Source organism: Gopherus flavomarginatus, chromosome 4 (genome assembly GCF_025201925.1).
Source record: "Gopherus flavomarginatus isolate rGopFla2 chromosome 4, rGopFla2.mat.asm, whole genome shotgun sequence".
Taxonomy (NCBI): domain Eukaryota; kingdom Metazoa; phylum Chordata; order Testudines; family Testudinidae; genus Gopherus; species Gopherus flavomarginatus.
Window position 1 is genome coordinate 132,284,830 of NC_066620.1, and position 24,581 is coordinate 132,309,410.

General features: G+C 43.4%; 1 protein-coding gene across 1 annotated transcript in view; it reads left to right on the forward strand.

Annotated features, from left to right (window-relative positions):
• The window catches only part of METTL24 (methyltransferase like 24), a 99,731-nt gene that overhangs the window by 42,752 nt on the left and 32,398 nt on the right, over nt 1-24,581 (forward strand). Inside the window, exons 2-4 of the mRNA XM_050951419.1 lie at nt 13,408-13,506; nt 16,983-17,122; nt 20,774-21,002. Of these exons, the coding sequence (XP_050807376.1) occupies nt 13,408-13,506; nt 16,983-17,122; nt 20,774-21,002 (468 nt within the window). The remainder of the gene's footprint in view (nt 1-13,407; nt 13,507-16,982; nt 17,123-20,773; nt 21,003-24,581) is intronic.

Below are 24,581 nucleotides of genomic sequence, written 5' to 3' on the forward strand. Positions count from 1 at the left end.
TATATTTGAAAAAGGGAAGAAAGAGAACCCAGGGAACTACAGACCGGTCAGCCTCACCTCAGTCCCCAGAAAACTCATGGAACAGGTCCTCAAGGAATCCATTCTGAAGCACTTGGAGGAAAGAAAGGTGATCAGGAACAGTCAATATGGATTCACCAAGAGCAGGTCATGCCTGACCAACCTGATTGCCTTCTATGATGAGAGAGCTGGCTCTGTGGATATAAGGAAAGCAGTGGATGTGATATATCTTGACTTTAGCAAAGCTTTTAATATGGTCTCCCACAGTATTCTTGCGAGCAAGTTAAAGAGGTATGGATTGGATGAATGGACTATTAGGTGGATAGAAAGCTGGCTAGATTGTTGGGATCAACGACTCCATGTCTAGTTGGCAGCCGGTACCAAGCGGAGTACTCCAGCAATTGGTCCTCGGGCCAGTTTTGTTCAACATCTTTATTAATGATCTGGATGATGGGATGAATTGTGCCCTCAGCAAGTTTGCAGATGACACTAAGCCGGGGGGAGAAGTAGATATGCTGGAGGGTAGGGATAGGGTCCAGAGTGACCTAGACAAATTGGAGGATTGGGCCAAAAGAAATCTGAGGTTCAACAAGGTCAAGTGCAGAGTCCTGCACTTAGGAAGAAAGAATCCCATGCATGCTACAGGCTGGGTTCTGACTAGCTAAGCAGCATTTCTGCGGAAAAGGACCTGGGGATTACAGTGGATGAGAAGCTGGATATGAGTCAGCAGTGTGCCCTTGTTGCCAAGAAGGCCAACAGCACATTGGGCTGTATTAGTAGGAGCACTGCCAGCAGATCGAAGGAAGTGATTATTCCCCTCTATTTGGCACTGGTGAGGCCACACCTGGAGTACTGTGTCCAGTTCTGGTCCCTCCCACTACCGCAGGGATGTGGACAAATTGGAGAGTGTCCAGCAGACGACAACAAAAATGATTAGGGGGCTGGAGCACATGACTTATGAGGAGAGGCTGAGGGAATTAGGATTGTTTAGTCTGCAGAAGAGAAGAATGAGAGGGGACTTGATAGCAGCCTTCAACTACCTGAAGAGGGGTTCCAAAGAGGATGGAGCTCGGCTTTCTTAGTGGTGACAGATGACAGAACAAGAAGCAATGGTCTCAAGTTGCAGTGGGGGAGGTCTAGGTTGGATACTAGGAAACACTATTTCACTAGGAGGGTGGTGAAGCACTGGAATGGGTTACCTAGGGAGGTGGTGGAATCTCCATCTTTAGAGGTTTTTAAGGCCCAACTTGACAAAGCCCTGGCTGGGATGATTTAATTGGTGTTGGTCTTGCTTTGCGCAGGGGATTGGACTAGATGACCTCCTGAGGTCTCTTCCAACCCTAATAGTTTATGATTCTATGAATGGGACACCAGTTTCAGTTGGTGCCTCGTGAGGCTACCACAAACAGTTGTTACAAAAATGACATCAAATACTCTCCCTGGTAGACAACTGAAGCAGCTAGACTGTGTATTGGAGATGTCCTTGGGACCAGTAGGGCAGGAATGCTCCCCACCAGCCCTTGAAACTGCTCTACAGATGCTACTCCAGCCTCAGGGATGGAGTTTTCTCTGTGCTGCCTTAGCCTATCCCTCTCCCACCACAGGAGGAATGGCCAGTGGATCCACAGAGCAGTGAATCCTCAGCTCCCAAAGCCTGCTGCACAGTGGTATGCAGGGAGCCTCTGTAGAGCTATGTTGCTCAATTTGAAGGACCCCTCCCTCCCATGTGCTTTTCCTCAAACATGAGTAAAATATTGATCGGCTTTAACAAGAAAAGTAAAGATGTTTGAACAATTGGAAAAGAAGAAAAATCCTGTTTTTAAAGAGTGAAAAGAGGAATACTGGGCCAATGTTAATATATACAGAAGACCTGTTCTTGACTATGAGGGCGTTAAGAGGGAAAAAAGGGATGTTGTACCAATTACTAATGGTTATTTTTAAAAACTCATAGACCATAGGAGGCAATATTGAGCTAAGTGGGGGGGAGGTGGGGATGCAGATGTACTGATTTTCAAACCAGGGAAAGAAAAGTGATCAATTACAATCTTCTAAATCTAATTATTTGCAATAGGAAAATAATAGAACAAAGAACAGGATTGTTGCCTCACCTTACAACAGGTAGGAGGTCACAGCTCATACATTGCAAGTCGCAGTGCATGGAGGATAGCCTCTGGGTATGTACTGCCCATGGTGGAGCTCAAATCTAACCCCCTTTGTGTCTACACTGCAATGGCGCTAAAACAGGTCTTGAACCCATGGTTCCAGGACCCTGCAGGGCTGGAAGGTCCAAGCATGAGTCAAGCTGGGACCCTGGCTTTGAGCCCTATTGCTTTGCAGTGTAGATGCAGCCCTTCTTGACTTGGGTCCCAGGAGTCAGCCAGAAGTATCCCACAATCTCATGAAACAACTTCCTTAGTTCTCGCTATCGCAATAATCTGCAATTCACTTTACTGATAACAGAAGCCATTGCTCTTGGCGAATGGCAGCAGCTTAGGTTAACGCTGACCTATCTCCAAGCACAATATCAGAGAGCCTCCTAACTTTACAATGGAGAGTGAACCGATCAAGCTTTTTGCAAAGCGAGCCACTTTCTGGTCACAGAAGCACAGCCGAATTTTGGTGAATCTCCAGTGAGAGGCAAGTAAAACCATGCGCTTTCAGCAAAAGCCCCAGGAATGACCACGTGTACCAAGGGAACTCAAAAAACGGAGCGCTGCAGATTTTCCAGACAGGTGATCAATGCAAGGAGCATATTAAGAGGCTGAAGAGTGAGTAGTGGAAGACCAGGGACAAGAACTTTGGCCAACTCACTAACAACATGCTCATTTTATTGATGACTTTGACTGGATTCTGGGCACTGTGCTCAGCACAAAGCCAGCCATGCTTCATGACAACCTGGTCAGCTGGGATGGTGCCCTGCTGGCCATTGAATCCAGCATGGGGGCTGATGGGAGTCAGCAGCAGGCTCTTAGTGAGGAGTATGAAGTGACTCTTAATGAAACCAGTCCCAGAGCAGGCTGTGAATGAGGAACAGCAGCAACTTCTTGGTCCCTACTCGGAAGAGTTTGTTTGATTCCCACCCTGAGGGACAGCCCACTGCCGAGCTTGCAGAAAACCTGGTGGAGACAGAAGCTGCCCCAGAGCCCAGTAAGTGTATGACTCAAACATAGTTTATTATTACAATAATGGAGGGGGGGGGGGGATTTCTGCTGTAAGAAGCATTGATAAGCCCTGGCTACCAGCGTGTGGCCACTAATGACAGATTGTACCACAGCATCTGGGTGTCCCCTCTTTCCCTTCCCCTCCCCCCAACACATTGAGTTCAAAATGGCAACTTGGAATTTCAAACATTCATAAACAGCTGTGAAGGTTATTTTAACTAGAGGAGGTATCTGAGCCTCTAGCTATTATCTTTGGGAAATCATGGGAGACGGGGGAGATTCCAGAAGACTGGAAGGGGGCAAATATAGTGCCCATCTATAAAAAGGGAAATAAAAACAACCCAGGAAACTACAGACCAGTTAGTTTAACTTCTGTGCCAGGGAAGATAATGGAGCAGGTAATTAAAGAAATCATCTGCAAACACTTGGAAGGTGGTAAGGTGATAGGGAATAGCCAGCATGGATTTGTAAAGAACAAATCGTGTCAAACTAATCTGATAACATTCTTTGATAGGATAACGAGCCTTGTGGGTAAGGGAGAAGCGGTGGATGTGATATACCTAGACTTTAGTAAGGCATTTGATACGGTCTCGCATGATATTCTTATAGATAAACTAGGAAAGTACAATTTAGATGGGGCTACTATAAGGTGGGTGCATAACTGGCTGGATAACCGTACTCAGAGAGTAGTTATTAATGGCTCCCAATCCTGCTGGAAAGGTATAACAAGTGGGGTTGCGCAGGGGTCTGTTTTGGGACCGGCTCTGTTCAATATCTTCATCAACAATTTAGATGTTGGCATAGAAAGTACGCTTATTAAGTTTGCGGACGATACCAAACTGGGAGGGATTGCAACTGCTTTGGAGGACAGGGTCAAAATGATCTGGACAAATTGGAGAAATGGTCTGAAGTAAACAGGATGAAGTTCAATAAAGATAAATGCAAAGTGCTCCACTTAGGAAGGAACAATCAGTTTCACACATACAGAATGGGAAGAGACTGTCTAGGAAGGAGTATGGCAGAAAGAGATCTAGGGGTCATAGTGGACCACAAGCTTAATATGAGTCAACAGTGTGATACTGTTGCAAAAAAAGCAAACGTGATTCTGGGATGCATTAACAGGTGTGTTGTAAACAAGACATGAGAAGTCATTCTTCCGCTTTACTCTGCGCTGGTTAGGCCTCAGCTGGAGTATTGTGTTCAGTTCTGGGCACCGCATTTCAAGAAAGATGTGGAGAAATTGGAGAGGGTCCAGAGAAGAGCAACAAGAATGATTAAAGGTCTTGAGAACATGACCTATGAAGGAAGGCTGAAGGAATTGGGTTTGTTTAGTTTGGAAAAGAGAAGACTGAGAGGGGACATGATAGCAGTTTTCAGGTATCTAAAAGGGTGTCATCAGGAGGAGGGAGAAAACTTGTTCACCTTAGCCTCCAATAATAGAACAAGAAGTAATGGGCTTAAACTGCAGCAAGGGAGATTTAGGTTGGACATTAGGAAAAAGTTCCTAACTGTCAGGGTAGTTAAACACTGGAATAGATTGCCTAGGGAGGTTGTGGAATCTCCATCTCTGGAGATATTTAAGAGTAGGTTAGATAAATGTCTATTAGGGATGGTCTAGACAGTATTTGGTCCTGCCATGAGGGCAGGGGACTGGACTCAATGACTTCTCGAGGTCCCTTCCAGTCCTAGAGTCTATGAGTCTATAAATCACAGCTGTTTATCAGGATCAGTCATCTTATCCTTTCAGTAATAAGAAACTTACCACTCTGATCACTCTTCCAGGGTCTATGGAGCCACCTGTAAACAATGAACTGAGTTGGTGTGTTTGGGAAACAGTATTCTATTCCCAAACCTAGTCCATTTCAGTTAGAAGTAATCCATGCAGTCTGCAGGTCACCAAATCATTTCTCCCAAGTACAGGTGGGGTGACAGTTTTGTCCCCACTGCTGCAGATTTTGGAGTGTGTGTGTGTGCAGCAATAACAAGGTAAGCCAGGTGTGAGCTAGCACAGCATCATGTTAATTCCCTCATGGATTCTGACTCAATCCTGGCTGCTGATAGCTGCAAACTATTCCTGACGCAGGACCTCCAGACAGTTAGGCCATGTCTACACTTACAGTTTTGCAGCGCTGGTAGTTACAGCTGTGTTCGTACAGCTGTGTAGGGCCAGCACTGTAGTGTGGCCACACTGACAGCTACCAGCGCTGCAGTGTGGCCACATTTGCAGCACTTGCAGCGCTGTTGGGAGTGGTGCATTGTGGGTAGCTATCCCAGCATTCAAGTGGCTGCAACGTGCTTTTCAAAAGAAGGGGGTGGGGTGGAATGTGACAGGGAGCGTGGAGGAGACAGACAATGGATTTTTGGAGTTGACACTGTTCTCAGCTCCCTGCCTTGCAAGTTCTAAGGACTGGAAGACACACAGTGCCTACCTTCAATCATTTTAAAAGTTCTAACTCCCTTCCCCCACTCCTCTCTCATTCACTAAATGCAAATTATGTACTTCTAAATACCTGTCGGACCAGATAAGCAATTGCTCAACACGGACTTCCCCCTCCCCCTCTGCCCTGTGAGAGTGCTGCTTCTCTCTTCAAGCAAACAGCTGTGAACATTCCAAAGTAATTCCCCTGCCTGCCTCCGCTCGCTCAGCAAACAGGAGCTGTGTTTGTTTTTTAAATAAGCAGTTTGGCTGAACTCCGAGCTCTCCCTTTCTTCCGGTTTGTTGTGGACAGGAATTCTGGGATACCTCCTTATACCCCGGAGGTCAATAAAAGCGCTGGTGGGCGTCCACACTTGCTGACCAGTGCTGGATCGCCAGCGTTTGGAATCCCTACACCCGAGGCTCAACCGGGTGTACAGCCAGCGCTGCAACCAGGGAGTTGCAGTGCTGTCCGTGCTTTGCAAGTGTGGCCACATCCTAAGTTGCAGCGCTGTAACCCCCTCACCAGCGCTGCAACTCTCTAGTGTAGCCATGGCCTTTGTCACATTGCAGGGAAGGGTGTATTTTCCAGGTCCTCCATATAGTCCACTCCACTCTGACTGGTGTGCTCTTCGGTCACTATATGTTTCAATACTTCTGCTACATACGCTGCAGGTTTCCCTCCAGCAGCTAGGAATAACATCTCCCTTTGCCATTAGTCACTATACGAACAGTTATGTCTTCCAAAATATGAAAGACCTGACAAGACAGAAAAAACCTTTTGCAATAAGGGCACTGTACAACCTGCCCCTGCTTCATATGGCAATTAAGAAATTTTTATGAAACAGAAAAAGGTTATTTTAAACTTACGATTGTTTCTGCACTTACGTAACTGCGATTAACAAGGCTGTCCAGAGACAGTCTGAGGACTGAGGCATCTCCTTTACAATATGTGTTAGTTCACTTTAGAAATGTTACATTTTATATCCTTGAGATGCCACCAAAATTAATTCAGTGCTCCTCCACTGAGCTGGTGTGGACAATAACTCTGTTTCTTGTCCTATTTCAGGACCTTCAAACTATACTGCCTACTTCTTCTTTGGGAACTTGATCTGTGGCCCAGCATATCTCCACAGACTGTTCCAAAAGAAAGCATTCTGTGATGAAGTTATGGTTGAAGTTCTTGCAAGGGCAGACCAGCAGGTCCAGTATCAGAAGAAGAGGGACAGCATGTTGACAGGCAGGAGGAAAGGTTGAGGCTTGCTGCACAGTGGAGAACAGGGTTTCAGCAAGGGAGCAGAGACTTCCAAAGCAGTTCCTGGAACAGGAACAGAGACTAAAGGGGACAGTGCTCAACAGAGAACTGTTTCAGCAATTTATCTCCATAATGGCTGCAATAGTCACATCTCTTGCTGCCTCCCCAACTCCATGGTATGATCACGTGCAATGTATCAGTAGCTTGGACAGCTCTGTGTCAGGATGGCCGGTGCATTCAGGACTCATAAGAGGCTGGGAAGGGCAACTAAACCCCATGCAGCCTTCCTTCATCAATGCCTGTCTGGTGGAAACCTCCCCTCCCTTCTTCCGCTGCTAAGTGAGGGGAAAATGTGTAAAGAAGGGAAAGAAGAATGTGGGGCCAGCGGTGATGTAGCAGTAGGGGGATTGTATCGTGTATTAACTATTTTCTGCTCTTCTTGTATGTGTGGTTTTGTAATGGCAGCTGGCCTGCCTAACGCTGTGTGTGTGTTATTATTTTAAGACATATTTACAAATAAAGGATGTTATATTTTCAAGAAAGTGTATTACTGTCTCTGCATCACATCATACAATCATGATTTGAGATGACAGAGCTAAAAATGTGCTTAGGAGCAATTAAGCACCAGTAAGAAAACCATATTCCTCTATTTAACTAGATACAGCAATTCACATTTCAGTACATTCCATCTGTACACCCATTCTACCTTCTCCCCTCGTCCCACACACACACAACCAAATTCATTATTCATCTTGTCATTCAGACTGACATTGCATGTCAGTCAAACTCACATCTCTCCCAAGCACTGCTCCCTGTCAAAAAAATTAATAAGCCACTTCCCCCTCACAAGCACATTCCTGTGGGTACTATTCCCTCTCTTCCATTGGGCCATGCAAGTCCATAGTGTGAGAACACATAGCACCCCTGACGTCTGCTGCCTGGGTGCAACCAGCTCCCTCAGTGGTAGCTGCAGTTTCTGGCTGGGGGTACCAATCCAGCAACCCCTCAAATGGCTCAACTCTGGCTTCACAGGTTGTTAAGAGCACAGTAAGCCACAGTACTGTGATCAGCACTTATGACACTGGAATCCAAATGAACCTCCAATGAGATTTTAATCTGCCAAAAGCACATCTAGCCACCACCCTACACATGCTGAGAATGTAATTAACCTTCTTTTGCCAGGGCCTCTGAAATTAGGGTATGGTTTTGTAAGTCAAAGCAAAAGGGATGCATGGGCTCCCCGACAATAACAGTGAGGACAGTAATGCTTTTAAGTAAATATCATTTGGTGGGAATAGTGTCCCAGCCTGTCTATGAATGTAGACTTCTGAGCAGCAAAAAACTCTAGTATTGTGAACTTTTCAAGTACAGCCCATGTAAACATTCATAAATCTGCCTCAGTGGTCCACAAGGGCCTGCATAACCATGGAGTAGCATCCTTTGCGGTTTGTGTACTCATCTGCTCCTTGAGGAGGGCAAACTATGGGCACATGAGTCCCATCAGTGGCCCTGGCACAGTTAGGAAACCCCATTCTTTCAAAGCCAGTAATTACCTCTGGAATATCTGTAATGCCTGCCACCTTGGGGTAACCCACACACTCCTGATTGCCTCAGTGACATACCACTTTACCCACAGTCGACTTTCCAACCCCAAACTGACTGGCAACGAACTTGTAGCAGCCAAGGGTAGCCAGCTTCCAGTACGTTATTGCAACCTACTTCTGGACTGGCAAGGATGACCTCAGATGTCTCTCTTTATGCTGGGGACAAGCTGCTCACAAAGCTTCAGAAATGTAGCTTTCTTCATGTGAAAGTTCTGGACCTACTCCTGGTAATCCCAGGTCTGCATGATGATGTGATCCCACCCGTCTGTGCCAGTTTTCTGACACAGGAGTGAAAGCGCAAGCCAGAGAAATTCATCAAAAGGCACCTCATCCAGGTTGCTGGCTCTGAGAACTGGGAGTGCACAGACCAAAATGACTGCTTGGCAGGCTGTTCAAACTTCCTATAACATGCAGGGCTGGCAGGAAAATTTCCCCACAGTGTACCACAGTCCTGGGGCTTGAGCAGCCACATTTTGGAGGAAAGGAGGCTCTTAGGATTCTGGGATGTAATAACTTTGACTTGGATCTGCGCACTGCCGTGTGGATGCCAGCACCCTAGGTTCGAGCATTTGTTAAAAAGTCTTAATGTACGGCTAAAATACAATGTAGATGCTCAAGCCCAGGGTTCCCTAACGTGGGTCAGATGACTCAAGTCCCACTAATTCTAGGCTTACATTTCAGTGTAGACATATCTACTGGGGCTGTTACTCCCTCCCTTGCAGGGGTACAGACTGGGCCTTTGCTTCACCATCTCCCTTCCCAGGGTGCCAGCCAGCATAGCCAAGCTGATCTGGAGGGGGCAGTAATCTGCTATTAATATAGACCCACTGGATCAGTTTTGATCAGCTCCTGACGCAATGCAGCTTACTCAGAGCAGAATGTAATGTCGCAATCTCGTCCACTATGAGGAAAAAAAATCAGAAAACGTAGAGAGAATGTCACAGGGATTCTTTAACATCCCACCATATGAAAGAGAATCTCATTTCAGACAGTTAATGCCAGAGTTTTATTTTCTCTGTCAACTAACAGCAAAGATAATTTTTGGGTGCAATGCAAGAATGAGTGCCCTGTAATTCCACTACGCTGTGGAGTACGTGCAGTCTTCTACGCTTCAGAAGAGCTGACTCAACTGTTTGAGTGCCCCTGGTTTTGCCTGAAAACTATCGCCAGACTTCATTCTCATTTCAGCTTTCAAACATGTCAGGTCTACAGCTTTCCTGTCATCACAAATGTTGTGTAGCCACATGAAATGTTTGAATCATTTTGAAAGATTCCATGCTTTTTCCCTCCCAAAATGTCCACTTAACTTTCTGACATCAGCAATTTGAACATCACACTTAGAAATCAGAGTATCAGTGGTCTGTGCCACAAGTGGGTTTCTTGATATTCTGGCTTCTGTGACATGCCATGTGGGACATGAATTCTTGTTTAACAGCAAAAAGTGAAAGAGAGCCAAAAAAACATGGGGTGGGGGGGCGCGGAATGTAAGACTCTCAAATGTTCAGTATCTCTTCACTGTGACAGTAACAAAAAAAAAAAAAAAAAATGAAAACCCAAGACCAAAACTCTCCTACCGATTACTTGGCTCATTCACTCACAGATTGTGTTTACTTAGAAAGCAAAAATATGAACTTTAGATAGGAGTTCAAGGCAAAAGCTCCATCTGGTCTGGAGTTCCTGTCTAAATCTTTGTCTTTGAGTTTCATCTTTTTTTCCTTCTTCTATTCTTGCTAGGGTTGCCAACTGTCTAATCTCACAAACCCAAATGCTCTTGCCTTGCCCTGAGGCCATGCCCTGCTCACTCCATCTCCCCTTCCCTATCCTTACTCACTTTCACCAAGCTGTGGGAGGGGGTGCGGGCTCTGGGCTGGGGACAAGAGCTTTGGAGAGTGAGAGGGGGCTCTAGGCTGAGCCTGGGGCAGGAGATTGCGGGGCAGGATGGGGCATGGGGTGCAAGCTCTGGGAGGGAGTTTGGGTACTAGAGGGGACTCAAGGTTGGGGTGTGGGCTCTGGGAGGGAGAGGGCTTGGAGCTGGGGCTTGGGGTGCTGGAGGGGGTATGGGGTATGGGCTCTGGGAGTTTGGGTGCAGGAGGGGGTGTGGGGTGCAGGCTCCAGCAGGGCTCAGGGCTGGGGCAGGGGATTGGGGTGCAGGGGGCAGGCTCTGGGAGGGAGTTTGGGTGCAGGAAAGGGATCAGGGCTGGAGCAGAGGTGCAGTAGGGGTGAAGGGTGTGGGCTCTGGCTGGGAGGGTCTTATCTCATGTGGGTCCTAATTAGCAGTGCAGCGGGGATATGTCAGGCTCCCTGCTTGCCCTGGTCCTGTGTTGCTCCCAGAAGGGGCTGATATGTCTCTGCGGCCCCCTGAGGGAGCAGGGGTCTCTGTATGCTGCCTGTGCCGAGTGCTGATACCGCAGCTCCCATTGGCTGGGAACTGTGGCCAATGGGAGCTACAGGGGCAGAGCCTGCCTTAGCCCCACTGCACTGTCATCCGAGGTAAACGGGACCAGGGGGCTCCATGTGCTGCCCTCTGTGTGCCATTTCTGGAAGCCAATGGGAGCTGTGGAGTCAGTGCTGGGGGCAGGGGCAGCACATGGAGACCACCCCAGTGGCCACAGAGATGTGCCAGCTGCTTCAGAGAGCAGCGTGGGGCCAGAGTAGGTAGGGAGCCTGCCTTAGCCCCACTGCACTGCTGGACTTCTAGTGGCCTAAAATCTCCTGAGTTGTCTTCAGTAGTCTCTGGGAGATAGGGCCTGATTCTAGGAGACCGATGAAACAGAGAGCTTTGGCAATCCTAGTTCTTGCCCATCTGCTGTGTCCCCCCATATCACTACAATGGTTCCTGTACCTGAGGAGAGACAGCTGCAACTTCCTTTATAGCCTGTCAGTGTTGCTGTGTCAGCTTGATGGAAGGCCCTTTCTTCCTCCTATGATTTCAGCTCTGATAGTGTTCCGTCTAGTCCAATTAGTTTTACTTCCTTTTACTTTACTGTTTTGAGACTTTCTTATTGAAATGAGACTCTGCTGGGATCATAATTTTTTTGTTTGTTTACTTGATGCAAAACAGTGTTATGAAAAAGCCATGGTTGTCTTCGTGGAGTTTTCAGTTAATCACTAATGACCAAGGGAAGCTAGACACAACCTAACTTATTATAGGACTAGTGGACTGTCACAATCCAGATAAGAATCTTTTTGGTGGGGCTCAGTCATAGGCAATTTGTCTTAATTTTAATATCAGATTTCTCCATATACTTTTGTGTGTGTGTTTGAGGGCAAGAGCTAGTTGGGCAAACTTTTTGGCCCGAGGGCCACATTGGGTTGCAAAACTCTATGGAAGGCCGAGTAAGGAAGGCTGTGCCTCTCCAAACAGCCTGGCCCCCACTCCCATCCACCCCCTCCCACTTCCCGCCCCCTGACTTCTCCCCTCAACCCCCCCCCACTTATCCACCCCCCCTGCTCTTTGTCCCCTAACCACCCCCTCCCGGGACCCCCCACCCCTAGCCACCCCCCGGGACCCTATCCCCATTCAACCCCCCCTGCTCCCAGGTCCCTGACTGCCCCAATCCCTGTCCACACACCTGCCCCCTGACAGGCCCCCCAGGACTCCATGCCCATCGAACCCCCCCGTTCCACATCTCCTGACCCCTATCCACACCCAGGCTTCTGGCGCCCTAGGCAGAATTGCGGGGGGAGCGGCATTTTGCGCGCATCCTACAGGGCGCGCGGGAGCTTCCGATTCTGCTCCCGTTGCGCCGCCGAAGAAGGACCCTTCACCGAAATGCAGCAGGCGACAGCGGCAGTCATTGCCGAAACGTCGGTGGTAGCTCAATTGCGTACTGCTGTTTTCCGCGGCACCTCGGCAGAGGCCCTTCTAAGGCGGCGTGACGGGAGCGGAACCCAAAGCTCCTGCGCCCCATGGGGAGCGCACAAAATGCCGTCCCCTGCATCCTGGCACCCTAGGTGATCGCCTAGGGTCGCCTAATGGAAGCACCGGCCCTGTCCACACCCCCGTCCCCTGACAGACCCCCTGGGATGCCCACGCTTATCCAACCCCCTGTTCCTTGTCCCCTGACTGCCCCCTGGAACTCCCCACCCCTTATCCAATCCCCTAGCCCCCTTACCATGTCGTTCAGAGCAGCATGTTGGGAGCACGCAGCCCCGCCACCCAGAGCACTTGCCGCATGGTGGCATGGCTGTGGGGGAGGGGTGACAGTAGGGGAGGGGCTAGGGGCTAGTCTCCCTGGCCGGGAGCTCAAGGGCCAGGCAGGACCATAGTTTGCCCACCTCTGAGCTATATGTTTAAAATTTCTAAAATGATAAAAGCATGCTGCATTTAGGAAAGGTATTGCTGCTAGGAGTACAACACCCTGTTGGTATGCAAACACATTTCTGAAAGACCTTTCCTGTCCTACTTTCTGTGGGAAGTGTTGTTTGAAAAGCTGACAGGATCTCCAAGGTTTTGAGCTGATGGGCCCCTCACAGAGTATGAAAAGCATCCACTGATTAGTTCCCTGTGGAGATGAAAATGGGGAGTTTTAATACTGTAGGCAACAATGCTGCCATTTTTCAGGAAAATAAAGAATTCTGATAACTCTTTTTAGGCTAACATGAAAGAATAAAGGACCTTTTTAAAAAAAATACAGAATACCATGTTGAATTCTAAAGCTAGACTTTAAAAAAAGAAAAGCTACTGATTGTCGAGGTTTATTGTTGATAATTACTGTTTGCACTGTAAGATCCCCATATTACCAGAAACTGAAGCGGAATGGTATGTTCAACTGCATTACATTTTATAGTGAACTATTGTAGGATTTTAGCCATTCACATTCTGATTTTCTATGTCAGTAACAAATTTTAGAAAACTTTTTTATATTTAAACTTAAATCTCATTTAATATATTATATTTTGTGCTTTTACTGAGAGATGCCGTACCTTCAAGAGTTTTTTCTGTATTTACAGACTATACGATGGCACGTAGACCTGCAGCCTTGGGCAAGTCCAACTCCTTCCTTGAATTATGAGGCCTTGAGGTTCCTGAAGTATATCACTACGCCTCAGGTTGGTTTTCATTTCGATATCCAGTTTGAAAATAATTTGCAAAACACAATCAATTCTTCCCCCAGAAAAGATTCTTCAACAAGAGTTACAGTGATTTCCATTTCTCATGGAGTTGAAGATTGCATCTTGTTTAGACTATATATATTGTTTCTGAAGGTGTGCAACTTAAAATGATGATCAACTTAAATATGATGATTAAAAGAGAGTCTAGAAAGAGACTCCTTTCCTTTGAACACTTATTTATAAAATCCATCATTGCTACCTGTGCCTCTTCTCAAAGTACAGTACATCTGACATTTCAGAAATAGACACACAGGTTGGGTGGTCCCAAAAGTATTGTGGTGGACACTGGAGGACCTTTAAATAATCATTTGGTAGCCAGGCACATTTTCTTGAAAAATATGCATTCTAGGCACTCAACCAGTTTAGGAGAAGTGGCAGGTCCCTATATAGTAAACAGATTTCCCCAGTAAAGTCAATAGAGATCCAGTCTCTCTGTAGCAAAATATTCTTATAGTCACTCAAGAAATTGGAGGGAGGAGATGGAGGGAGGTTAATTTTCTGAGGTGCTGAACACTTAATACTCCAGCTGCAGTCAAAGAGAGCTGCAGGTGCTGAGCACATCTGAAAATCAGGCCTGGATGTCTAGTTAAAGATGTAACTTTGTACAATGACATTTATATGTGTATTTCAACCAAGAAAGAATGGGAAGGGCTGCTCGATCAGATGCCCATAGTTTGGAACAGGATGGGTATTTTAATATCTACCAACAGGCAGTCACTGAATATCTGACTTGCAACTTGTCTATGCTGTGTCTTGCACCTAGGAATAACAAGGGACTTTAAAGATGTGTGTTTGTGTGACTCCCATAAGAAATTTTTCTTTATATAGTGTTTCTGAGGATGGCAGCAAAGAATCTGTCTTCAAACATACCTAGAAATATACCACTGTCCCTGTTTGTTGGTAATTGTGAGGCTAACACTGTCCCTGCTTATCTGCAGACCTATGGGTGCCCTAGTGTAAGTTTAGAAGTACATGAATCATTTTTACGATGACATCTGTGCCCCTAAACACTCATGAGAATGAACTATACTGAGAAAGCAGGAATGAAGATGATTCAAATGAAGACAGAAAGATCTAAATGGAACTAAATTAATTATACTTCTTGTCAAGTAGAGATGCTTAGGCTGAAGCAGGCTTAGAGCACAGAACACAGTCCTTATTCAGTGACTTTATAAATTGTGGTGGACTCTGCTAGTTGGGTCAAAACCTACAAGAGCATCAATTAGTAAAGAGTTTATAGTTTTTGACATAGCAATTGACAGGTTCAGTTCCCAGAATGATGACTGACGTCCGGGGCAGACAAAAGTGAAATCAAGAAATGAAAGAAACCCTCATTGCTGATCTAACAGATGCTACTGAATTAATAACTGACAGTGATAGCTCCATAAAAGGCCTGAATGCCACAAGAAATGAAAGATATTTACAGAATTGGGCATCAGGTCTTGTTTTTCTGGTGAACTGAGCAAGTTTCAATGAAATGAAAGACCAGTGCTGCCAAATTGAGAAAATTATCATAATTCCTTGGACTCAGCAGGGAGTGGATCTGGGAAGGCACTTTAAATACTAAGATTAGATTATCATGAGAACTTTAATATGTTCCATTCATTATTATTTGTATTAAAGTAACACCTAGGGGCCTCAACCAAGATTGGAGCCCATTGTGCTAGGCTCTGTATAAACACGTTGTAAGAGCCAGTCCCACCTGAAGAGCTTACAATCTAATTAGATAATACAGACAGGGGTGGTGGAGGAGAGGGGAAACAGGCCCAGAGAGGTGAAGTGAGTTCCTCAAGGTTATACAACAGGCCAGTGGCTGAACTGGGAATGCAACCCAGGGCTCCTGGCTCCCTGTCTAGTGTCCTCTCCTCTTGCCCACGCTGCCAAGATCTGCTAAAAGCTTTCCAAATTCTGAGCATTGTAATTGCTTGAGTATCATGAATCAATTAACTGATAGCATTCTGAAGTTTGTTTATTTTGCTGTGAATTGATTTCCTGTGCAGTACAGATTTTTTTAATATATATTTTAAAATGAGCCCCAATATATTATGTGCTAGTTATTGCAATGCCATTTATTTGCTGATTTTTATATGACTGAAGGGAAGGGGCGGGGTGGGGGTTGGGGAGAAGAGAAGCTTAAATTCTTGTTTATGACTTAGTGAACCTTGGGGACAGCATGAAGAAAAACTATTCAAGTTTTCATGACTTTACCATAGGTATTATGAGCTAAAGAGGGAAAAAATGCGGCATGCAGCCCTCTAAATGGTAATTTTCCAGATAATGATATTTTAAAGATTAAGTTTCATTAAAAGTCAGTGTTTTGTTTATTTTTAAACAGAGATATGGATAGTGACTGCTAAAGCTCAGCCTGAATTGTAACTTCCATTTGAGCTCTGTTATTTAGTTGTTCTGGCTTATCAGTTCCAGATAGGCCAGTGTCTGTGCTTTCTAGTGTTGGTTGAGATTGGGAATTGGATAAGAGTGAGCTGTCTGAGACTCTACCTGGACAAAACAGAAGACATCAACTTTGTTTGCCAGTAAATTGCCTAGCAAACATATGGCACTGCATAACTAATAACAACAGCTAAATCAAAGACCTGTAGTCTAGATCAGTAGTTCTGAGCCAGGGGTCCAGGGTCCCCTGGGGGACCCTGAGCAGGTTTCAGGGGCGCCTCCAAGCAGGGCAGTATTAGACTTGCTGGGGCCTAGGGTAGAATGCTGAAGGTCCACTGCATGGGACTGAAGCCCAGGGCTCTGAGCCCCACCACCCAGGGCTGAAGCTGAAGCCTGAGCAATGTAGCTTTGCAGGGGCCTCTGTGGCATGGGCCTCAGGCAATTGCCCGGCTTGCTACCTCCTAACGCAGACCCTGACTTTTATATTCAGAAAACCAGTTGTTGTGGCACAGGAGGGCCATAAAGTTTTTATAGCATGTGTTGGGTGGGGGGGGGGGGAGACAGAAGGGGAGGGGGAGGAGTAGGGGAAGGGCACAGAAAGAAAAAGGTTGAGAACTTCTGATCTAGATAATCAAGTGTTACGAGATTTTTTTCCAAAAAGATACAAAATGCAGAATTTAGTCCAGTGTTTGAAAGGAAAAGTAAATTGACTTTTATGCTCAATTGAATTGTTTTTAGGGAAATGGATTCAGTATATAATGCTGAAGCTCAGTTATTTGCCTTTAATATTTGTATTGGTGTTAGGAGGGATTTTTCTGATCCATGACATTCTTCACCCAACAAAAGAAACAAACAAGGAAAAAGCAATCAATATAGCTATGGATCTCATTGTAATTTAGATTATAATTAAACCATTTTAAATTTTCCTCCCCTCTCCCTTTTTCCCGACAAAGGAAACCAAGAGTAAATTAAAAAGATTAGTGTTCTGCACATTAAAACAAAACTTCTTCTGATTTCAACAGGTTTCATGTGAACATATGAATATGAACAGCCTGACAGATAACTCTAAAACCATAAAGAAGCCATGGTCAGTCTGTCTTGATGACAGGTTCAGTTTAGTTCATCGAATCAAAAGCAAGCAATGCCGTCTCTATTCACTTGGGTAAGTACTCCAATTGGAGGAACAGTAAAGCATTTTAACATGAATGCATTTTAGCATGAAAAGGCCCTTTCTTAAAGCAAAGTGTAACTGTATTTAACAAAAATTTGAGTTTTATTCAGTTGCCTTTAGTACTTGTTGACAAGTATTGGTTCCTGTTGTGGAATGTGATTTTAGAAAAAAAACTTTCTCTCTGTGAGGTCCTTCCCTTTTCTTTCTCAGAGACTTTAAGGTCAAAAGGGACCATTATGATCATTAGTCCAGGGGTCGGCAACCTTTCAGAAGTGCTGTGCCGAGTCTTCATTTATTCACTCTAATTTAAGGTTTCATGTGCCGGTGATACATTTTAACCTTGTTAGAAGGTCTCTTTCTATAAGTCTATAAATAGAGTCTATAAGTCTATAAATGTCTATAATATATAACTAAACTATTGTTGTATATAAAGTAAATAAGGTTTTTAAAATGTTTAAGAAACTTCATTTAAAATTAAATTAAAATGCAGAGTCTCCCAGACCAGTGGCCAGTACCCAGGCAGTGTGAGTGTCACTGAAAATCAGCTCACGTGCCGCCTTCGGCAGTTGTACCATAGGTTGCCTACCCCTGGTCTAGTCTGACCTCCTGCACAATGCAGGCCACAGAATCTCCACCCACTCCTGTAACAAACCCCTAACCTATATCTGAGTTATTGAATCGTGGTTTAAAGACCTCAAGGTGCTTCATATTCAACATAACAATGATGCACATGATGGAAAGTAAAGAACTAATAATTTAAGAGTGATGGTTCCATTAAAGGAAGATGGAAGTTAATGAGGTAAACTGAGAAGCAAAAGCTTCCTTCTCTAAGCAGGAATTTATTGTAAACATCTTTCACCCCTCCGCAGCCAAGAATCAGATTTTCCAGTGTGAGAAAGCAAGATATGTGATCAGGAGTGACAGAGCACTTGCACTGAAGTGATAAATAATAAACACAATTGTGGCCTTCCTGTAGAATGTTTTAGCCAGTTCAGTGTTCACAAAATGTTGAGATTGAAGTTCATGTAGTTCACCAAACAAGTGTCATTTAATTAAACTTTGTTTACACTGTCCTACTCCTAGGCCAGTTTCAAAGCAGTGACAATGAGAGAATCCATCTCCCATTGCCCTGAGCCGACACATTTTATTTATATGATTTTGGTAGTGTGGATTTAATAATGAGCAAAAAGAAATGAATCCATTTTCCTTCAAGATTGGAATAACTGAGAAATGTGTTTATGTATCAGTGATTATGACAGGGATGAGAGTAAATGGGCTAGTTGAAAGCCCATCAAAGTCAAAGGGAGTCTTTCTATTGACTTTAGTAGGCTTTGGATCTGAGGAAGTAAGAGTCTGTGACCAAAAACAGTTGGGTGAGAAAGTTTTCTTATTGGGGAAGATTACAGGTGAGTTCTGAGTTTTTACCCAGAGAGAGCTCCTCTTCCCTACAGTTTTCTTCTTCTTTTCTGAAGTATTTACACAGCATATTTCGAACAAACATTATGTAATTTTAATACCCAAACGAAGTTTGAGTATGTCTGAGTTTTTCACCTTTACCATACAGATTTTTTTCTAGGTTAGCCTCATAAGATGCGTGTATGTATAATCATACACCTAAGCAAAAAAAAACATCCCATAAAGCAGTTTAAAAAAAAAGAAAGTACTTTGGGTTATGGAGAAGCAGTCTTTAATTCCCTCAGACTCTATTTATAGTCTTTCAGACTCCTTACCACTTAATTCTTTGGTTTATGATTGGCAGAAAAGTAATTTTGTTCTGAGTAAGACACAAATCTCCTTTAAACGTGCCTCTCCTCTAATCCATTTTATAAAGAGCAAATGAAAAACAGCTGCTTCAAATGAACAGCATCTTCCATTGTGGGAGAGGATGTCACAAAAATGCAGAAGTTCAGTTTGAGTGTAAAAGGGACGATCCTGCATTAAATCTGTAATCTTTAAAAATTGAAGAAAATATTCTGCATATGTGGGGGCTGTGCCAAAAGGGGAGAAATGTTAAATGTCCGTGTGAGTGAGCCGTGCCTAAAACCTCTGGAGGCCCTGTGATATTAATTTTAACTATTTCGACTACAGTTCAATGACAATAACTTGTTTTACTTTACTGTCACTGGAGACAGAAACTGTTTTCTATCCACGGTTGGATGAAGGGGTCTCCTTTCTTTTTCCAACTCAAGCTCCTTATACAGAAGATCTGTCTTCTGAAGCATCTTTTGTTTACTTTGTTTCCCCTACTGCATTATCACTTACCCTCACCTTCAGCACAGCCACATTTGAATGTTGCAGAAGGGTAAGCAGATCTGTGTTTTGAATGTCACCTTATTTTTTTCAGTTTTTTTGTGTTTGTTGTTGATGTCCCAAATGGCCTAAGACATTTCAATTTCCTGTCTTCCACATATACTTGTTCTGTTTTCCACTCTCTTGGTCTCATCCTGAAGTCCTTATACAGGCAAAAATCCTTTTGAAGGCAGTGCAGTTATTGCCTGCATCTGATGTAGTGCATCTGGCTCTTTGAAATGTACCATTTGAAAGTACTGAAAAAGACTGTCAGAGGTAAATGTCTTCCTCAGTCAGGAGCTCATCAGCTCTAGTATTAGTCCCCAATTATGAATAATTTAAATTTTTGCTCATTGTCATCTTCACATCTATTATCTAACTTCTTATTTCTAAGTGACTGCACTGGCCTTCCTCCATCCATGATCCTGCTGAACAACACCATATGTGAACCTTAACTAGATATTTCCCATTGACTCTGCTAACCTCAGAATATTGCATTAAACATTTGAAAGGAAGCCTCTGTTTTCTCTTCCTACATAATTACTCAGAAGTGGAATCCCATAAAACTGAATCCTCCTTACAAATAAGCAGAAGTAATTTTCTAACCCTTGTTCCCTCTCTTTGATCATTGCACTTTCTGAAAGGAGAAGAGTGTTTTATAGGAATTCCATTATAACTGGTGAGCTTTCTTCCAAACCTGTTGACAGAAGACATTGTTCACATTTCAAATTATGAAATATAGTAGCATCTCTGCTGTAGTATTGGTTTAGTACTGTATTATAATGTACTGGGTAACGGCCAACATTTTTAAATTGGATAATCACTGAAGTCAAGGGAGTGATCCCAGATTTACATTATATAAATGAGTATGTATCTAAAAGTATATGTGAACATGTTGCCATGTAGTGGTTTGATTTCTACTCAGTTATTTTGATTAATTTAGTTCATGTAATCCCCCTAAAATATTTTTGATGTGTAAATAGGGTTATAACAATTTAAAGAAAAAAAATCTCTAAAAATACCTTAAAGATCACTTAGCATATTGCACTGAAGAAGATAGATATTTCTTTAAATTTCCTTTTGCTGTTAAGTTATTGGTGTTGATTCCTAATCTTTATCAGGAGATATAGTATTCCATTTGTTTATTTTTAGTGATCCAGTCAGAATCAGGTCACCATTGTGCTATACATTCATACAGCAAGTTTACAATCTAAAAAGTAGTTCCTCTGCTTTGCTTCAAAAGCCACTATATAGGAGTATCATCTCTCCTTGAGTATCCATGAAAGTCTGGGATCATTCTACAGTTGGGTACAATTTCTTTTTGCAGTAATATTATCTTGTTTGTTTTTGTAGACTGAGCAGTGATGATAACCAGTTTGAGATCAGCATGGCCAACAGTGGATGTGAGGTGCATCGATTTGATCCTAGTATCAAATCAGCTCATATTCAGGAGGGACAACACCTTTGGAACCATCGCCTGTCCATTGACTGGAGAGATCCCAATCCGGCAATTGCTGCTCATAAACTACGCAGCCATAGAAAAAAGCTTGGCACCATCTTGAATGAATTTGGACATCAGAAGGTGAGAATTAAAGTGCTGCAATTATAAGGCAAGGATAATGAGCAGAGAGAATTCCCAAAGCTTCCTCCTTGTTAGCCCGAGGGCTTGAGGCACTCTTTTTCATTTCTAAAATCCTCTTCCAATAGATATCCCCTCTTTCTAAAAAGTTGTATTACATTCTGTCGTGAAGGTGCTTTTCAATGGTGCTTTTTCAGTTCACTTGCAACAAACACCTTGATTTTAAATCGCTAACCAGGCATTTAATAGTCTCTCCCTCTCTCTCCTTTTAGACTCTCTTAATAGAGGCTAACTATTGACTTTGACTACTTGTTTTCTCAACCCTATCCATAATCTGAGTTTGAATGGTGAATCCTTAATACAGTACTGTTTATAAGATCACAAGAACATTTACAACTATAATTAGAACAGAAGAAATTGTAAAAGGATTGTATATGTTCACAACGCCATTCATTTTTATTAGAGACATCAGTAACAAAAACATCCTGGTTTGAAATTGGCAGTAATCTGTTTTCTTGAACTTGACTGATCTCCTTTTAGGGAATTGTAAAGATGCAGAGTTCTTCTGGTCTTCAGTGACTTTTGCCAAAGTACATTTCACAAAGTTCCTGACATGCAGACTCTATACTTTCAAACAAATATTGCCCTCAGAGAATGTGCTGGCATGAATTAAAATGTTAATATGCCTTGATGCCTGCAGCTAGTTCTGCTTGTTTTTGTTTTAAGAAACGGACAGACCTAGCTGCGGAGGTGGTCTCCTGCAGGACTTTCAGAGCAAGCAGTAACATAACATATAGGTTTGTCATTGTAAAGTATGAGGTACCCTTTTTCTTACCTTTTTAGTATTTTATTTTGGCTCAGCTATCCTGACAGAACCATTTTGAATTTAAAAGTAAAAAGTGGAGCATTTTTTCTATCATAGTCAGATTGTTCCTATTTTAGACTTATGCTTTAGTAAAAGAGTATCTGAACAGAGAGAGAACTTTTCTTTGATATTTGTGCTGTGAAGAATTATACATTCTATAATATATATAAAAGAAAAGCCCATGAAACTTGTTAGAATCTAAACTGATTGGAGAATAATCATCTGGTTAGTGTAGTAATTTAGAATAAGACCCTGAATGAATCTGAAGATTGGACTCTGTTACTTCTGTGTATATTGGGTAAAAGTCACCCTTGGATGGAGGGGCCATGAAAAGGCACCAGCACAGGAGAACCAGAGCAGTTCTTCTGTGCCAGTGGAGGGCAGTCAGGGAGCATAGCTCAGAATGTAGAGAAAGTATGGAAGTGTGGCTACTGAGTCTGTAGTTATATGGATCCATTGGCCACATATTCATATCACATAGGATTTGGTCGGTGTGCGTGTGTGCGTGCGCGTGCATATATGGTGAGCAAAGTACCACTTTCCATACTCTGACCTCTATATAACTCCCCATATGAAGCCAGTGTGTTTGTTGAAGGTGGGAATTGAATTTCGTCCGGTGAGAATAAAACCATTGTATGCTTTTCAGTGTTCTACCATTTACTGAGTATTTGAATGAGCCAATTCAATTTACATAACTTTTTCTGTATTATAGAGACAAGGTGTGTGAGGTAATATCTTTTATTGAACTAACTTCTATTGGTGAGAGATGAGTGAGTTGGTCCAATAAAATATATTACCTCACTCACCTTGTCTCTCTAATATCCTGGACCAACATGGCTGCAACAGCCCTGTATTAGAAAGGCAGTCTAAGAAGATTAATGCTGCCCTGCTTCTCTGGATTATATGTTGCATAAAGACTCAAACAAATGGCTGTTCCTTAAGAGTACCTCAAAGTAAATATGCTGACTTTCAGTTTTTCATTTTCCTACTGAATGTGAATGGAATGTTCTCCTTGACTACAAATAAGCTAATGTGAAACATTTTCATAACATACTTTCCAAAACATTTTTCAATTAGCCATTTAAAATATTCTCCTCCTTTCATTCTTTTAACTTTAAAAATCCCTCCTCTTTCTTTAGAAGTTATTGTTGCCCCTGCTTCTAGTGAGGAATTTCAAGCAACTCCACTTGAGCTAAAGTCAAGTTTTGTCCACGCATTAACCACACTGGTGCTGTAAAACCATCTGCAACCCTCCCATTATAATGTGAGTGCCTCCTCTGTAATGTTTGGCCTCTGCTGGACCATCAGGGTGTACCAATTTATACATGAGGAACAGATGTGACATGGCCATGGGAAAAGACTTTGGAGTAAGTATTAGACAAACTAGGAAACATAAGAGGAAATGTGTGCAACATCTGTGTCCCCTTTCATGGGCAGTTTTGGTGTCCTAGTGTACTCTTGTTTCATTTCCTCTACGTAAATGTTACCTTGCCCATATGCACGAAGTGTGTGTTTCCTATTGAATTTTTCAGCAATCAGTGACTTGTGTGGAGATCTTTCATTATCCATAAATCCTTTCTGGCTAACTAAAGCCAAGGCATCTTGGAATTAGTGTAAATTAAAAGAATAATTAATAGATGTTTTTAACTGAAGCTCAATAAAATTATATACTACACTCTTTGGGGAATTTTTTTTTGTCCTTCTAGATCAGCCATAAACTTCACAGGGATTTAAAGTTTCTATGGTGACATTTAGTCTCATCACATGCAAACATTTACTCCACTCATTGTCACCTGCCCATTTTTTATTTAAAACATGCTGCTTTTTCTCTACTAATAAGTAGGTATCAACAATTTGTGGCTACCTGGACAACTTACCCCCATTTCAAGAGGCAGGGAAGTTATTAGGCAAATCTCTGTTTAGTCCAATTCAACTTTTTGAAATATCCATACATAATCCAGTGCTGCAGTCCTCTTATACATGCTACTCTTACCTGACTCTGGCAGAGTTATCTGAGCGCAAATATTGCAGGACTAGGACTCTCAGCATGTTAGGGATAGATGAACACAGAACTTCTGTTACTGACTGTAGACTTGGTAAATTCCATTGTTTTTTTTAGACTGGGCACAGAGAAGCAGCTCATTCTGTTGCTCAAGAGTTACCTACTAATCCTAAATTCAGACTGTGTTTCAGGAGATAGCTGGTTCAGATTTCAAACCAAATAATTCACTCAGCCTTGGTCTACGCTACGGGGTTAGGTCAATTTTTTAAATGACTCTTAAAAGCAACTTCTGTACTCCTCCCTGGTAAGGGGAGTAGCGCTGAAATCAACCGTGCTGGGTCGAATTTGGGAAAGTGTGGACACAAATCGACGGTATTGGCCTCCGGGAGCTATACCAGAATGCTCCATTGTGACCTCTCTGGACAGCACTTTGAATTCTGATGCACTAGCCAGATACACAGGAACAACCTCAGGAACTTTTGAATTTCATTTCCTGTTTGGTCAACGTGGCAAACTCAGCAGCACAGGTGACCATGCAGTCCCCCCAGAATCGTAGAGCGTAGCATGTTTCTACGCTCCCCCTATCATCTCTGTCCCTGAAGTTATCGCAGATTAGAAGGCAAAAAACCGCACACTTGCGATGACATGTTTTCTGAGCTCATGCAGTCCTCCTGCACTGATAGGGCACAGCTTAATGCATGTAGACATTCAGTGG